We start from the raw sequence: 16,134 nt of genomic DNA, 5'->3' as shown, positions 1-16,134 counted from the left end.
CATCACCCATCACTAATACATCACTCATTCACTGGCTAAATGTCAACTCTGTCCTTAATTGATATAAAATTAGCTAGTTGACGGAAGTGTGAAAAAATTCCCGTATCTAGACAAATTTCCCGTACATTTCCCGCCCGGTTTTCCCACCCCGTGGACACCCTGGGTTAACTGCAATTTTCAATAATTCCTCCAAGTTAAAAATAGTTGGGTTACATTGTCACGCATTACAATGTTGGAAGTGTTGGTGTGTGATTTGAAATCACCAATTAATTGTACCCAAGATCAAATAATTCAAATTTACCTTCCAAGTTTCCAAGAGACACTAAGTCATGCTCCACGGCTGCCTCTTCATCTTCATCATTATCGTCGGCAATGCTGCCCACTCCAAAACGATGGCTCATAGAGATAAGAAATTGGAGAGGCTCATCTCGTCTCTCCAATTTCTCCACAGCTTTTTTAATATTGCTATCCTGGAGAAGCTACTTTGTTTTTATCGTTCCTTCTCTTCCTTCGGACATGTTTACAAAGTAGTTGATCTCTTTGATTGAGATCGTTTGTATCCCCGCTGAAAAAATAATGAAATGTAGATTTATATATAAGCTATCACAAAAAATCATGCCAAAACAACCTAGCAATGCAAAAAAAGGTTACATAATCAAATATTTCATTCACAACTGTGACAAACTTCGTTCTGTTATCAGAACAGATTAATATTTATTTGTATGGCTCGTATTATTCATATTTGTACCAAACAGTATCAATACAAACATTGTTTGAGATTTGAAAATAAGGATACATGAAAATATACAAATATTTTCAAAAATCTTTGTTACCGAGATTGAAGATTTCAAATTTAATTAATTGAATGCTTTTATTTTTATTTTGGAAATTATATTTCAGAGTGAAATGACACAATTGCCATCCTTGAGAACCGATCAACAATATTGATAGTATTATTCGGTAGGGTAACTTATGCTATAGTGAGATTCATGTTATTGGTATGGTAATCAGTTGAAATGATAGGACAACAGGGTAGCCGATTCACTGTTTTCAACGCCTTCTATGTTAGATAGCTCTGATTCATTTAATTCCAGTATATCCTATGTAATATTAATTATTGTTGATTCTTTTAAATAATGATCAAAAATATTTTCTTATAATTCAATGTTGAATTCTCATAATTGAGATAAAATATTTTGGTAGTTTATTATATTTCTTCATAGCCAAAAAATGATCTGGCAATAGTGCGGAGCAGAAAAAGGATAGAGCTAGGCTATCTAATTTGTGTAATGATAGACAAGGATAGCTACATCAAATGTTAATCGAGTGCTGACTCTATAACGTGAGCCTCACTTCAGTATAATTATTTATTTATTTATTATTATTTATTTATTATTTATTTATTTATTTATTTATTTATTTATTTATTATTTATTTATTTATTTATTATTTATTTATTTATTTATTTATTTATTTATTTATTTATTTATTTATTTATTTATTTATTTATTTATTTATTATTATTTATTTATTTATTATTTATTTATTTATTTATTTATTTATTTATTTATTTATTTATTTATTTATTCATTTACAATGGAGACAACGGGTTTCCCCAAACATTCCTTTCCAAGAAAATGCATAATCTTAAAATATAATATATAGAAAACTTATAAAAAATCATAAAAAGAAATAAGGTACAAATGGTAATATTTATCCTATTACATATGGTAATAAAGTTCAAAATGATAATATGGAAAAATACAATAATTTAAAAAAAAAAAATATGAAAAGATGAGATGAATACAAAGCATCGAAATACTGTACTCATAAAAGGTCCAAAAATGGAAAATATAAAATTCTAATAACACAAGTATTAAAAGAATGAAATAACCAAAAATATAACTTATTAATGAATTCCAAGTACCAACGCATATGCACACCCACACATACATGAAAAAATTATCGATGTAGACCAGATCACAATATCAATGCTCAGACCATACCATTGTATAGAGCCTTTCGGAATCTAGCGCGAGAGAACCAGAAGAGATCTAGGTGCCCGGACAAACTATTGTAGCTTCTCTGAATTCTGTTGAGAGGAGAATTGTAATTTCTAAGTGTTCTGGAACGAGGAACCAGAAAAGAAAATTCAGATCGACGAGCCACAGGTGAGATATGAATATTCATTTTAGATAGCAAGTATGATGAATCAATTTCATTATTTAAGAGATCAAAAAGAAAAATAAGTGCTCTAACATCATGCCTAACTTTTAATGATGTAATATGGAATAAAGTTCTCAGTGACTCTGTTGGGAAATTAAAAGGACAAAAACGATTAAATTTCTTATAGAACATGATTCTTAAAAACTTATTTTGAAGCCGTTCTAGAACATTTATTCTATCCATATGATATGGATTCCATATCTCTGAGTCATATTCTAGCAAGCTTCTCACTAGTGACTTATAAATCAGAATCAAAGGCTCTACATCACTAAAGGGCGAACAGGTCCTCAGAATAAACCCCATTTGTTGGTTGGCCCTAGCAGCTATTGAATCAATGTGTGAATTGAAGGAAAAATCTGAAGAAAAATTCACTCCAAGATCTTTGAAATTTGTCACCTGTTCCAATGGCCTGTTATTTACGTGGTGAATATTAATGTGCGGTCTCAATTGGCGATTGAAACTTGGGAACTTACATTTGGTAACATTTATCTTCAGACCATTAGTTTCACACCATTGGTAAAAATTGTTGATATCGCCCTGTAAAGCAAGCCCATCATTTACATTCTTGATCTCCCTGAACAATTTGACGTCATCTGCGTACATCAGGCAGGAAGAATTCTTTATAATAGTAGGGACATCATTTATAAACAAGAGGAGCAAAAGTGGGCCAAGATTGGAACCCTGAGGTACCCCAGATGAAATTTTGAATTTCATCTGAAATTTTGAATTGGATTTGAAATTTTGAATTTTAACAAACTGCATTCTTGATTGCAGATAACTCTGCAGGAGGTTTACTAAATTATCACTAAAACCCATCCGCCTAAGCTTTTTCAACAGTAGTCCATGACTAATAGTATCAAAAGCCTTGGAAAAGTCCGTATAGATAACATCTACACGGCCTCCCCCATCCAAAACTTGAGATATTTTATCACTAAAGGTCATTAGGTTAGTGACAGTTGAACGACCAGGTAAAAAACCATGCTGCTCATCCGCAATGATGCTCTTGACCTGTTTAAAAATATTAGAATGTAAAACTTTTTTGTATATTTTTGAAAAACAATTTGAGATAGAAATTGGTCTGTAATTACTAATATCAGCTCTTTTACCAGACTTAAAAACAGGGGTAATTCTAGCAGTTTTCCACTTCAGAGGAAATTTGCCAGTTTTCACAGATAGATTAAAAATAAAGTGCAGGGGAGCTACTAGAACATCCGCACAGCCTTTAACAATAAATGTGGGTATTGCATCGGGGCCCTCAGAGCAGCCAGATCTTAAAGCACCTATAGCAGTAATAATCTCATTAGCAGACACTGTACCTAAATCAACAATCAATCCAGACATTCCAGACACCTCCGGCCCTCTCTCACGCCCTCCAGGGGCGATTGGTGCATCAGCCTCATATACAGATTAAAAATAAGTAGCAAATCCCTCGGCAATGCTAGAACCAGTGAAGAACTCCCCATTTAGTGTCATGGATGACTCCACAAATGATGTCTTTCTCTTGGTATTAATGTAATTCCAAAAATTTTTCACGTCACTTCTGATGCCAGCCTGAATACCCGCAATATAATTATCATATGCAAGGGAAATCCGAGCTTTGAGTGAAGCTCGCAACGTTCTGAAAAGATAATCATAGTAAGGAGAAGATCTTCTTTTCCGTGAATACCTATTTTTCGCTTTTAGATCACGAACAATATCAGGAGTAAACCATGGAGGATATTTACTGCTCTTTCTCTTACTTATTATCTTAGGAATACATTCATCCATGCAATAATAGATTTTCTTATAAAGTTCATCCACAGCACTATCCACATTAGTGCAGTGAAATAGGGAGTCCCAGCAACTGTCTCTTAGGAGACAATATAACCTGAAAAAATCATCTCTAGCATAATTTTTTTCAATTTATTAAATTTCAATTTCAATTTCAATTTATTAAAAACACACAAAACAAGACAAAACAAAATTACAAAGATTTACGAAACAAATAAAACACAATAAAATGTTACAAATATAAAAAAACAATGGGCTTAGTGTTTGGGTGTGTTGGAGAAGAGAAAAAAAAGAGAGGAAGGTACCTAGCCAACTATGGTTTCCCATGTAATAGGCAGGCAAAGAAGAGAAGAGAAGTAATGAGGAGAAAAAGGAAGGGAGAAATGGGGGGAAGGAAGAAAACAGAGGAATAGGTACTCAAAATAAAGGTAAGCGAGTCCACTGAAAAAAGAAAACTACTGATTAAAAAACAATGCTGGAGCAGCAATCTCGAGTCATATATCTAAATGGAAGAATAAATTACTGTATGTCCAGTTTTTTATATCCAGTTTAATTTTTCCACTGATCTTATTGTCCATGAGAAAGTGATTTGGAATGAGGTTTATTATTTTAGTACCTATGTAAATTAATTGCCTCCTTATACATTCAATATCAGTGTTATAGATTACATATTTGTTAGCAGTGGCTCTTAGATTATAATAATTAAGAGTAGAGTTTATTGTGAGAGGGAAATCGGATCTATATTTTATTAAGTACTCAATTACGGTTTTTATGTATAATTGACGTATAGTCATGACCTCAAAATCACTAAAAACCATATCCGTTGGATAGAGCCTGGGTTTGCTTATATAGTTTTAATTATCAGTTTTTGTGCTACAAATAATTCAGCAATATGACAGTTGAAACAGCCTCCCCAAACAACTATGCCATACTGAAAAATTGACTCGACTAGAGCATGATACATCATTTTCAGGTGGTTCTTATTAAGAAATCTGTTAACTTGATAAAATTTAAAAGATAAATATCTAATTTTTCTACATATGTATTCAATATGAACATCCCATTTAAGGTTTCCATCAATTATAATTCCCAAATACTTAGTATTATTGACTTTTTTAATGGTGGGACAATCACAATTACCCAAGTTTAAATTGCACTGAGAATGGAGTCTCAAATCTTGATTCTCGTTAGGCTGTCCTACTCTATTTGCAGAGAAAGTTATGTAATTAGTTTTTTAAATATTTAAACTTAAGGTATTCTTATCTAACCACTTCTTAATTAAAAGCATATTATTTTCAGCTATGGTATGAACTTCGTTCCATGAATTACCGTGAAAAATAGCTGCAGTATCATCTGCAAAGGATATCACAGTTGAGTTTAGAAGTCTTAAATTTAAAAAGTCATTTACATAGAGTATGAAAAGGATGGGAGAAAGTACAGTACCTTGAGGAAGACCATAAGAAGTTAAGTTAGTTACACTAGATTGATCATTTATGGTTAGGGACTGGGTTCTATTACTCAAATAGCTTTTGAACAATTTAAGCGAGACTCCTCTGAAACCATAGGACTCCAGTTTATTGAACAAAGTATTATGAGGTATTGTATCAAAAGCTTTGCGTATATCCAGGAAGACCGCAATAGTTTTTTTATTGGAGTTTATTTTATCAGATAAAGTATTGATGAATTTTATTAGAGCGTCAGATGTACTTTTACCATTTTGGAAACCGAATTGGTTCTTGTTGATTATTTTGTTAAGATTCAAGAAAGAAACAACTCTTGACTTTATTAGTTTCTCCATTATTTTAGCAAGGTTGCTGATAAGACTAATCAGTCTATAATTACAGGGATTAGTCGGGTCACCTTGTTTGAATAGAGGTTTTATTTTGGCTGATTTGAGGTGCTCGGGAAAATATCCCTCCTCAAAGCATCTATTAGAAATGAAAGCGAGAGGTTGAGATATAAAATTGGCTATTTTATTGAGCGTAATATTACCTAGACCATCAATACCAGGACTGCAGTTGTTCTTTAGATTTTTAATAGTTGCCTCAACTTCAACTGGGCAAGTTGGTCTCATAAAAAACGTGTTATCGATCTGTATTGCAGGAAATCGATCACCAGTATTATCAGGGATATTGATAGTTTGAGCTTGTAATTTACCCACATTTGTGAAATAATTGTTGAGGGAGTGAGCATCAAGTTCAGTACTCTTTTCCTTGATACTGGCCTCACCTACAACTTCGTTTATGCACTTCCACAACTTCATGCTGTTGTTATTACAATTATCAATTTTCCCTTTATAGTAGACTTCCTTTGCATGATTTATGATCTTATTAGTAGTATCTATTTGCCGAAACCAGGAAGCTTTTTTACGACTTTTCCCCTCCTCCCCCCTCCCCCCGCACCCATCCTACCTTCCCCGCTCCTGCCGCACCTCTCCCGCACCTCTCCCACCACCTCCACCGCCCCCTTAGAAGAGGCTCTCTCTCTCTCTCTCTCTCTCTCTCTAGAAGAAGAAGAAGGAGAAGAAGAAGAAGAAGAGGAAGAAGAAGGAGAAGAAGAAGGAGAAGAGGAAGAAGAAGAGGAAGAAGAAGGAGAGGAAGATGATAACGATGATACTCTCTCTCTCTCTCTTGTCATGCTCTAGTTAATATAGTCATGGCTAATTACATTCAGTCATGCTCAATTACATTTAGTCATGGTCTATTTGATGATTAATAGTAGAGAGAGAGATATGTGAGAGAGAGAGAGGCAATCTACTGACAGATTCAAGTGAAACGAACTTAAGTGAATTTAAGTGAAATGAATATCTTACTCTCAGATTTAACTGAAACATGTTCTTGACAATGGGTTGTACACACAACAAACGTTATATTTTTAATGTTTCCTCAATCATAACTAATGCATAGAATGAACTTGTATATCCAAATACACATGTATCTTTAAACTCTCTAGAGAGCGAACTATGATCTTTTACATTTTTTATTGGCAATGTCATATAAGCATTTCCAGAGATCATTAGAATTATTAACAATAGCTAATGATTCATCATTATTTGAACAACCATAATGGAAATGACCGGTTTCTAATATATCCAGTAATTCAAAAATTTCAGATAGAATTGGAAAGTGAAGATTTTCTGTTTTTGTTAATGCAAGATCACTCACCTCATCACCCGTTGAAAATTTAATATTCTTTGCAATTAGATCAATGAAATGATCTAATGAAATTGTCATCAAGAGACGAGATAGTTTCTTGAACTTTGAAAAGCTATAACAATCAACCATATTTTTCAGTTGAGTGTATGTACAGGTAAAACGTGATAAGAAACTACTTGTATCTGCACACTTATAGCATTGAGCTTCAATGCATGTGAGATCTTTACAGCTCAACTAACAAAGCAATACTGAACGATTAAACCTAGACATTGCAGGTACAATGGAAAATGAAAACAATCGAGTATACACTAGAAATTTATTTACACAATTCACTACAATTGTTCATCACTTCCTCTTCAATTTTTATTAGTTTACTAACAGACAGTTTATGGGGTCTGTAATAGCATAGATAATCATTTATATCGTTCAAATTCACTGTGTTTAAGGAAATGTCTTTTAGTTGTTTCACCAAATGATGATTTTCATGAGTTGAATGTTTAATTGCAATTTCACAGGCATCATACCAATCAATACACTGTTCTAACCTCATTTCCAATTCACTATCAGCTTGCATCCACTTGCACGGGTCCATGATGAGCAAATGAAAAAACTATAAATGAAAACTAAGAAACTTAGCTTTCTCTGTACCTTTTGTGTAGATTTTATCATATCCTTCAAGATAAGATATCAATAATTCGTCTGTTTAAATAAAATGACCATCTTCCCAGCGTATTTTGTGATAATTGTTCTCTGCCCATGTTACTTGCTTACGCAATTTAGCATTCAATTCCGACTTTGCAAATGGCGACTTGAAATGTAACACAACAAAGCTATTTACCTGATCTACGATTCCGATTTCTTTCATGATAATTTGATTAGAATTTCCCTTGAACCAATGCATGTCGACTGTTGCAAATTTTTTACAGGAGAGTGTTTCTTCCTCCTCTTGTGATGTTTTGTCCTCCTCCTCCTTTGTCCTCCTTTGTCCTCCTTCTCCTCCTTCTCCTCCTCCTCCTCCTCCTCCTCCTCCTCCATTCTCCTCCTGTGGTTTAGGTGTACTACATCTTGAGTGATAGTAGAAGAAGTCTTGTTCGGTGTCAAGATCACACTGCGTGTCAATAGATTGTGTTTTCTTCTCAGAATTAGAAGACATTATAGGTGTACTACATCTTGAGTCATAGAAGATGCTGTCTTCCTCCTCCTCCTCCTTATCAAGATCACACTGTATCCCGATAGAGCGTGTTTTCTTCTCAGAATTAGAAGACATTCTAGATGTTAACCGATCAAAGCTAAAACCTCAAATGAGTAAAATTTGAAAAATGCAATACTTATATAGCTTGTGCTCTATCGAGAAATTACTGAACTTCCTTCACCATGGAAGTGAGAGGAGTGTACTCCATGATATGATCACTGATTAAAATGCAATAAGCGGAAGTATTTGGAGGTACAGCTTCCTTAAATTCCATATCTATTCTAATATCTGTGGAGGATTTCAAATGAGAAGATTGATGTGAACAGTCAATTACAATCAGGGGTGTTTTAGTACAAAATGTGTCAAAATCAATCTCTGTTCCAAGCTCAGTATTGATACTATGGTTATAGTACGCTGAGGGAAAATCCAAAAACATATGGTACATCAATTCTTGTTTACCAAGGAGGTTTTCATAAGGAAAATAGTCAGAGTTCAAGTAGACCTTTGCATTTTGAAGATTACAACTATCAAATTCCGAGATTGATTTATTAATTTTATTCTTACGATCTGTTTGAAACGCTACAACAACATTATTTGGTGTGTCGAGATGGGATGCAGTTTTTACTGTCCAAGAATGAACAGTGCTATTTTGTAAATTTGGTAATTCTGAAATCTCCCAATGACGAAAGCTCAGCTCCAGCGGTGTATCAGCATCGAGCAATCTCAAAAATTTCAACCTCACATGATCTTCTAAAGTAATATAGGGAATTCTCCATTGAAGCTTCGTTATTTTTATATTAACGTTTGTTGCTTCTGTAGACTCGATGCAATTGAGATCTGTTGGCGATCTTAATAATACAAGTTCCTGTTTCAAGTTTAAAATTATTCTTTGAAAGTCTTCAAAAAATGGTAAAACTAATTTAAGAGGCACACAGAATGTAAACTTATTATCTTTCAGTGTATATCCTGCTCTGTCAAACCCAGCCAAGTGATATGTGTTCTTATCAAACATATTTTTCACTAGTATAGCTTTAATTGTTGATGTCAATCCAATTAGTCTTGATTTAGAAATTTGTTGTCCAGCCAATTCATATCAAATTTCATCAAAGAGATTTCCAATGAGGTTAATGGATAATATATACTTAGCTTCTATCGGAGCATCCCCGGCCTTCGCAGCTGGTTTTGTACACTTCACCTCCCCCTCAATAAATATAAATGATTTGCATGGAAGACTGTACTGATCCATAGAAGCCACATGGATGCGAGCTTAATCTGAAGGTTTAATTTCTTGACCCGAATATACTGTATGAGTATGGAACTGAAATTTAGTAATATCATTATAGAACTCGAGTTGAGATTCAACATCAAGAATTTCACTAATTGCTGCGCCGTACATGACGCCAATCTACTATAAATCCCAACTTTTCCAATATTCTCGCGCTTTTCGCTGATATAGCACATAGCTTTTTAGGTGTTGACTCTATCACGTTCGAGTCTCTAATGAGCTTCTGTGAGCAAATGCTAGTGCGAGGTTTGAAAACAAGGAATCCCATTTCAAGTTCTTTGTTTTTCACGAATGTGAAGTCTAATTGTAATTATATCTCCTCGGAAATCAATAAACGATCCTTCTTGATCGGTTACCTTTACATTAATGCTTTGAATTCTATGTGTGTTTAAAGGCATATAGATTATCAGATTAGGCATTTCATTTATCAAATACCCGCTAGGTACTCTAGGTGAGAACTCGTATATAATATGTTTCTGTTTGCCATCGGAGTAACTCCCACAGGCTATATTGCACTCAACTACAATAGAGTCAATATTTGTTATGCTAACTAAGTGCTGAGAATAATACCATTTATTTGGTTGTAATATAACATTATCAAAACCAAGCATTTTTCCTATTGAAGTAGATGATGTAAAGTCAATAGGCTTATCAGAACGAATTTCGAGCTTCATAGTATTCGTGTTAGCTCTTATATTAAGTTTCTTTTCGTCACTATTCAATTTACTCTTCAAAGCTTATATAATGTCATCAACTTCATATGCACCCGTATCAAGATCAATTAATTTATCACCATATTTGAAGGTAGAATTTTTACCTTTTATAACATTTGCAATGCTATTGTAAGTACAGAAATTAATCAATCCAATTTCCCATTCTTTATTTTTATCCAAATCAAGAATTTCTTGCAAATGTTCATAGAGATCACTTGATCTAGATCATAATGTAATAACAACCATCTTATATGTTTTCGGTACAAATACTGGATTACAACTGGTTCGCAAAAAACAAGAGCATAAGGTGTCCACATATATTTGTATGTAATGGTTGCATGTGCTCAACATTGTAAAAAATATTTACACCTGTTTCTTTTTTCCAATATTTATTCAATTCATAAGGTGGTTGTAAATTACCAATTGGATCAAAATAGTAAACATTTGATCCTCGTTTCTTATAACCAACCCAGTGTGTACCATGTCCGGATTGAGTGTCTAAATTAACAATACAATTCTCATTTTTTAGAATTTTATTAGGTAATGTATCTATCATGTATACACCTCGTAGGGGAATTTGTAATAATTTACACCATTTTATTAGATCGTGATTGGACAATTCACCATCAATATTCATTTTCTCACCTTCTTTGTCTTTCTACGTTTTTTAACTCCTTTTTTCTTTGGGAATAAACTTACACCATATGGTGAGGAGGAGGAGGATGTGGGGTTGGGCCCAATCAAAATACGACCACCACTCGAGATTGGAGGGTATGGTTTCAAATAGTAACCTCTACCTGCAATATGCTGTTTCAACTGAGCAATAGCTTTTTTCCTTATCGAGCTGCTATGAGTTTTTCCAAAACTTGTGCTCTTCTTCTTCTTCTTCTTTCTCAAACCACCGCCAAACCCAGCTTTAGCTTTCATCACGTTTGTTACAAGATAACTAAGTACTCTTTCACTTAGAGATGATTTTGGATTCTTGAATATTTCCCATGCTGTGTTTGCAAGAGCTCTGTCTGCAATCGCTCGCGACTTATTATCACTATTTTGAGTGTATGCTATATCATGTACCTTACAGGCTCTATCTAATGAATTTATACCTTGATCCCCTCTCTTTAACCTTTCATTAACCTTCGTGCCCGGGCCACACCACTGGTAGCCCCCCGGGAGGTGAATTTCAGGTGATGCGTTTATTAATTTATTTATAATAGTTGATGTAATGTCCCCCGCAGTACCCGCTATACCTTTGACAATTTTGCTAGCCGAACTCAAGATTCCTCTCCCTCGTTTTCTAGAAGATAACTTTCTTCTACATACCATTTTTCATTACCTTTCAACTCAATAGTTGAACATCGACTGAGGTTAATTAATCAAACACTTAACCTCAATCAAGAGACAAAGAAATTGTCTCACTATGTGCTTTATATATTACTACAAAGTTGGTATGTTTTAATCAATAGGGAATACAATTTTCTATCATCATGATGTGTCTTATTAACACACTTGTTAAGTATGTTGTAAGTTTTGTAGAAATTGCAAAGAATTGAACGTTCATCAATCATAAATCTATACCAATGTCTTAGACTAACATTGAGAGAAGCATCTGATGAATTGACACATGATTTGATATAAGATAATGTATGATTTCTTACTAGCAGTGATTCCTGCATCAATTGAGGTGTTTCCAAATCCCTAATCTTATTTCGTACATTTTGTATAGATTCCAATATTCTCTTACTATCATTTTGCATTGAATCATATTTTTTCAAAGCAATATGGAAAAGTAATAGCATATTCACACAACATATTATAAAGAGAAGAACAAATAAAACTCTCCATACGATTATCTTCATTGCACAACTTCTCCATTCAAGTGTTGTAAGCATACTGATAAAAATAGATTGCAATATCTATAGTGAGTGTATAGCGCAAACAGATGGAGGAGAATCTCACAACAAGGTCAAGACTGACATGTGGTGCATGCGTGTGCGCGCGCAGCAGCAACTATAAAATAGCTTCTCTTGTGAGCGAACACTCATTGACTGTACAAGAGCATTACTATTCTACATTCATTGAGTGTTCAGTTACAAGAGGATCTATTCTTGCGTGAACAGTGTACTATTCTACATCTTCTTCTTTGACACAACAAACAGGTGAGAATTAAGAACAATTTTTTTATAAAAACAATATTACAATTTATTATCAAACACTACAATATTTACATTATATACTACTTGTGAAGCATATAACCGCTACATGCTATGAGAATAAGATTGTTACATTTTAACAATCTTAATGTCACTCCATGTAGCGGTTATATGCTTCACTACTATTCCTAAATTTTCACACTTAGAATTAAATTTAACAACTTTACAAGGCGAAATTATGGAAGAAAATCTCTGAGGCAGGTATACCTCAGAGATTTTCTTTGTAGAAGCGATATTAATTTTCAAAATAATTCATCTGCCATGATGGTTTGTTTCCTCTCGCATGGAGATGATAGTATGTGGAACATCCTCTGCCAGCTCGCGGAGAGGCATCCACGGTTTTGGTGATGGCTTATTGATGAGTGCGATGAAGTCATCATCATCATCATCATCATCATCATCATCCCGCGCAGCTGCCTCCTCTAGTAGCGGAGCCATGGAGGTGTTCTCACACATACGTTTCTGTTAAATGAAAATCTATGATTAGTAACTTTATTATAATTTGTTTCAGATTATCAACTACTTGTGATCAACAGATTATTGTCATAATCTCAACTTGATATCATCACATTGACAAGACATTCTCTACATCAGATTATCAACTACTTGTGATCAACAGATTATTGTCATAATCTCAACTTGATATCATCAGATTGACAAGACATTCTCTACACAAAGTGAGTAATATCAGTTATTGAAATAATATTTCTTGCAGAATCCAATAGTCATGCATACATCAAATTAATAAGCAAACTCTTTCATTGCAACAAATAACTATCAACTGAATCAGTAATTTTCTTAACACATCACTTCAATATTATAGCAAAAAATGCATGATTAGTACAAATAATATGTAAGCATCATAATAATGAAATCAAAATATTCATCTTATTCAATTTTTTGTCTGAACTCTAATCAACTAGTAAGGTTGATCAGTTCAATTTCAAAAAGTATTCACGAATTCAAAATATACACATCTTAACTGAACTCTAATCATTTAATATCACAATATAACTATCAACTAAATCAGTAATTTTCTTAACACATCACTTCAATATTATAGCAAAAAATGCATGATTAGTGCAAATAATATGTAAGCATCATAATAATGAAATCAAAATATTCATCTTCTTCAATTTTTTGACTGAACTCTAATCAACTAGTAAGCTTGATCAGTTGAATTTCAAAAAGTATTCATTATAATATACACATCTTAACTGAACTCTAATCATTTAATATCACATTGTGCATGCATGTAATACAAAGACATCTATTGGAAATTAGTTTTTTTCTCACTAAAGTATTTATTAGATAGTAGCATGCATTCAACCTAATCACTTCAAATAATTATATTTCTTGATTTCATAAAACAATTTATGCTCAATTCAAATGAAATATCAATGTAATCATCATATTCATGAACTCGAATATACATCTTAACTGATACTACTACAATGCGCTTAGGAATCACTATATCTCGATTCTGATTGGGAATTACTTCTACAACAGAGTGCATATTGTACAATATCCAGCTTGTTTTCCCACAGCATCTTCTTTTTCATCATTTGTCGTTTCTTTTCCATTATAGCTCATCTTTTTATATATACAAAATGGAACATGTATCACTTTTTCATAAGGATTTTCAATAATATATTTGCAATATACACATTGCAGATATGATTTCTCATGTAAAAAGTATCCATTTATTGCAAAATAGTCTGCTCTATTAATAAATACCGAGAGCTTGAATGGTTCTGGATGATGGAAAGTTAAAAGTCGTTCTTCATATTGTCATAGAATATTATTATCAAAATTCTCCTTTTCACATGAAATATTATCTTCTTTGCGCCATCCACAATTTGGACTGCATCGTTCATGTTCCTTACTAGGATCGTCTGTTCACACACTGAACACACATTGAACAACGTCAGGTGCTCGCACAAATTTAAAACCCTGTTTAGCCATATTTTGAGGTGACAACAGACTCGATTCTAATTTCCAACGATTATCAAATGTTAATAACCTCAATCGTTCATGCATGAAAATCTGATCCTGTGATAGCTTTTTTTTTTTTTGCACTGTACTTGCAGCTTGTTAAATCACAACTGATTTTTAGATTAATGTTTACTTGTTTTTATATCTAATTCTGTGCCATAGTAATATATTCTTTGTTTGTTTTCAGTAACCCGCTAGTAGCAGAGATGGAGCATAGCAGAGAACACAGGGTTGGAGGCGTGAGTTTGCGAGCAATTCGCCATCGCATTTCCTTCGAAAACGTAGCACCTGACATTGAAAATGTGCTTCAAAACTCGAAAGCTCGTGTTTTCGAGATAATAAGAGAACACGCTGCACGTTTCGAAGGAAATGTTAAATGGTTTTTAGTATTAAATGTATTATTGTATAAGATGGTAGTTTTAGAATCAGAGGAATCCAAAGCTGTTTCATCCATTGTGAATCTTCATAGCTACTCGGCCATAGGCATGAATGTCTTGGAGAGTTATGACGAATTGGATGAACAATTTATGTTAGCAGTTAGGAAAATTTTAAGTTCATTCGATAACTTTGTTCGATTTGGGAGTGGGTGGGTGTTGAAGAAGATCGACTTGCTTGATGTAAATGTGATTAGATATAATCCAATATACACAAGCAGTTATATTCAAACACCCCAGTTCATCAAGAATAAGACATGTGTTATCAATGTCAAAAATCTTTCTGATAAAAAGTGTTTTCTGTGGAGTGTTCTAGCCTATTTTCACCAGAAACCGAATAACAGTCACTTAATGGTGAAATATTTGAGCAAATTTGCTCACAGGCTGAACACTCGCGGAGTTAATTTCCCAACCACCGATCGCGACATAAAGAAATTTGAAATTCTCAATACAGACATCGCAATTCATGTTATCGCGTATGACAACAAAAAGTTTTTCCCCTATCAAACAAGCATATTCCGTATGCGTAAATACCAAATTAATCTTTTAATGTTGAAAGGCAATGCAGGAAAAACTCATTTTTGTTTAATTAACACTGCGAACGGGAAAAACGGATTGTCACGTCTTCTTTCTCACCTTTCGAAAAATGCTCATCAAGTAGATGTTTGTAATTTCTGTTTTCATAGATTTACAACAAACAAATCTAAAAATTGTGATGGGAAAGCAAATTTGATGAGACATCTAGAGCTTTGTTCAAAGTTCCAGTCTCAGAGAACTTCATACCCAAAACATGGTGAGACAATCAAATTTAAAAAACTAGGTTCGACTTTGAAGAAAGAGTATACAATCCACGCGGATTTGGAAACATTTGTTGTGAATATGGATGGTAACGAATCTGAGGATGTACCTATTACTAGAAGTTACACCAAGAAAATGGTGTGTCATATTCCGTGCGGGTATTGTTTCGTTGTAATTGATGTGAATGGAGATATTGCGTACGGCCCAGTACTCTATAGATCGAGTAATATCAATGAAAAGATCATGGAGAAATTTCTCAAGGAAATAATCGAACTGGGCGATTTATTGAGTGCAGATATAAAATGTGAAATTCTGATGGAGCATTTAAGTGATCGTCAGCAATGCAAATTTCAAAA

At 33.6% G+C, this 16,134-nt stretch overlaps 1 protein-coding gene across 1 annotated transcript in view; it reads right to left on the bottom strand.

The window, feature by feature from the left end:
* Positions 1 to 282: 282 nt before the first annotated feature.
* LOC120354350 overlaps positions 283 to 16,134 on the bottom strand; it is a 33,153-nt gene continuing 17,301 nt past the window's right edge. The window contains exon 2 of the mRNA XM_039441378.1: positions 283 to 565. Coding sequence (XP_039297312.1) covers positions 521 to 565 — 45 coding nt within the window. The 3' untranslated portion in view covers positions 283 to 520. The remainder of the gene's footprint in view (positions 566 to 16,134) is intronic.

The sequence above is a fragment of the Nilaparvata lugens genome, chromosome X (assembly GCF_014356525.2).
Source record: "Nilaparvata lugens isolate BPH chromosome X, ASM1435652v1, whole genome shotgun sequence".
In the NCBI taxonomy this organism is placed as follows: Eukaryota; Metazoa; Arthropoda; class Insecta; order Hemiptera; family Delphacidae; genus Nilaparvata; species Nilaparvata lugens.
Note: the sequence above shows the minus strand (reverse complement) of the source record. Positions and strands in the feature narration are given on the sequence as shown.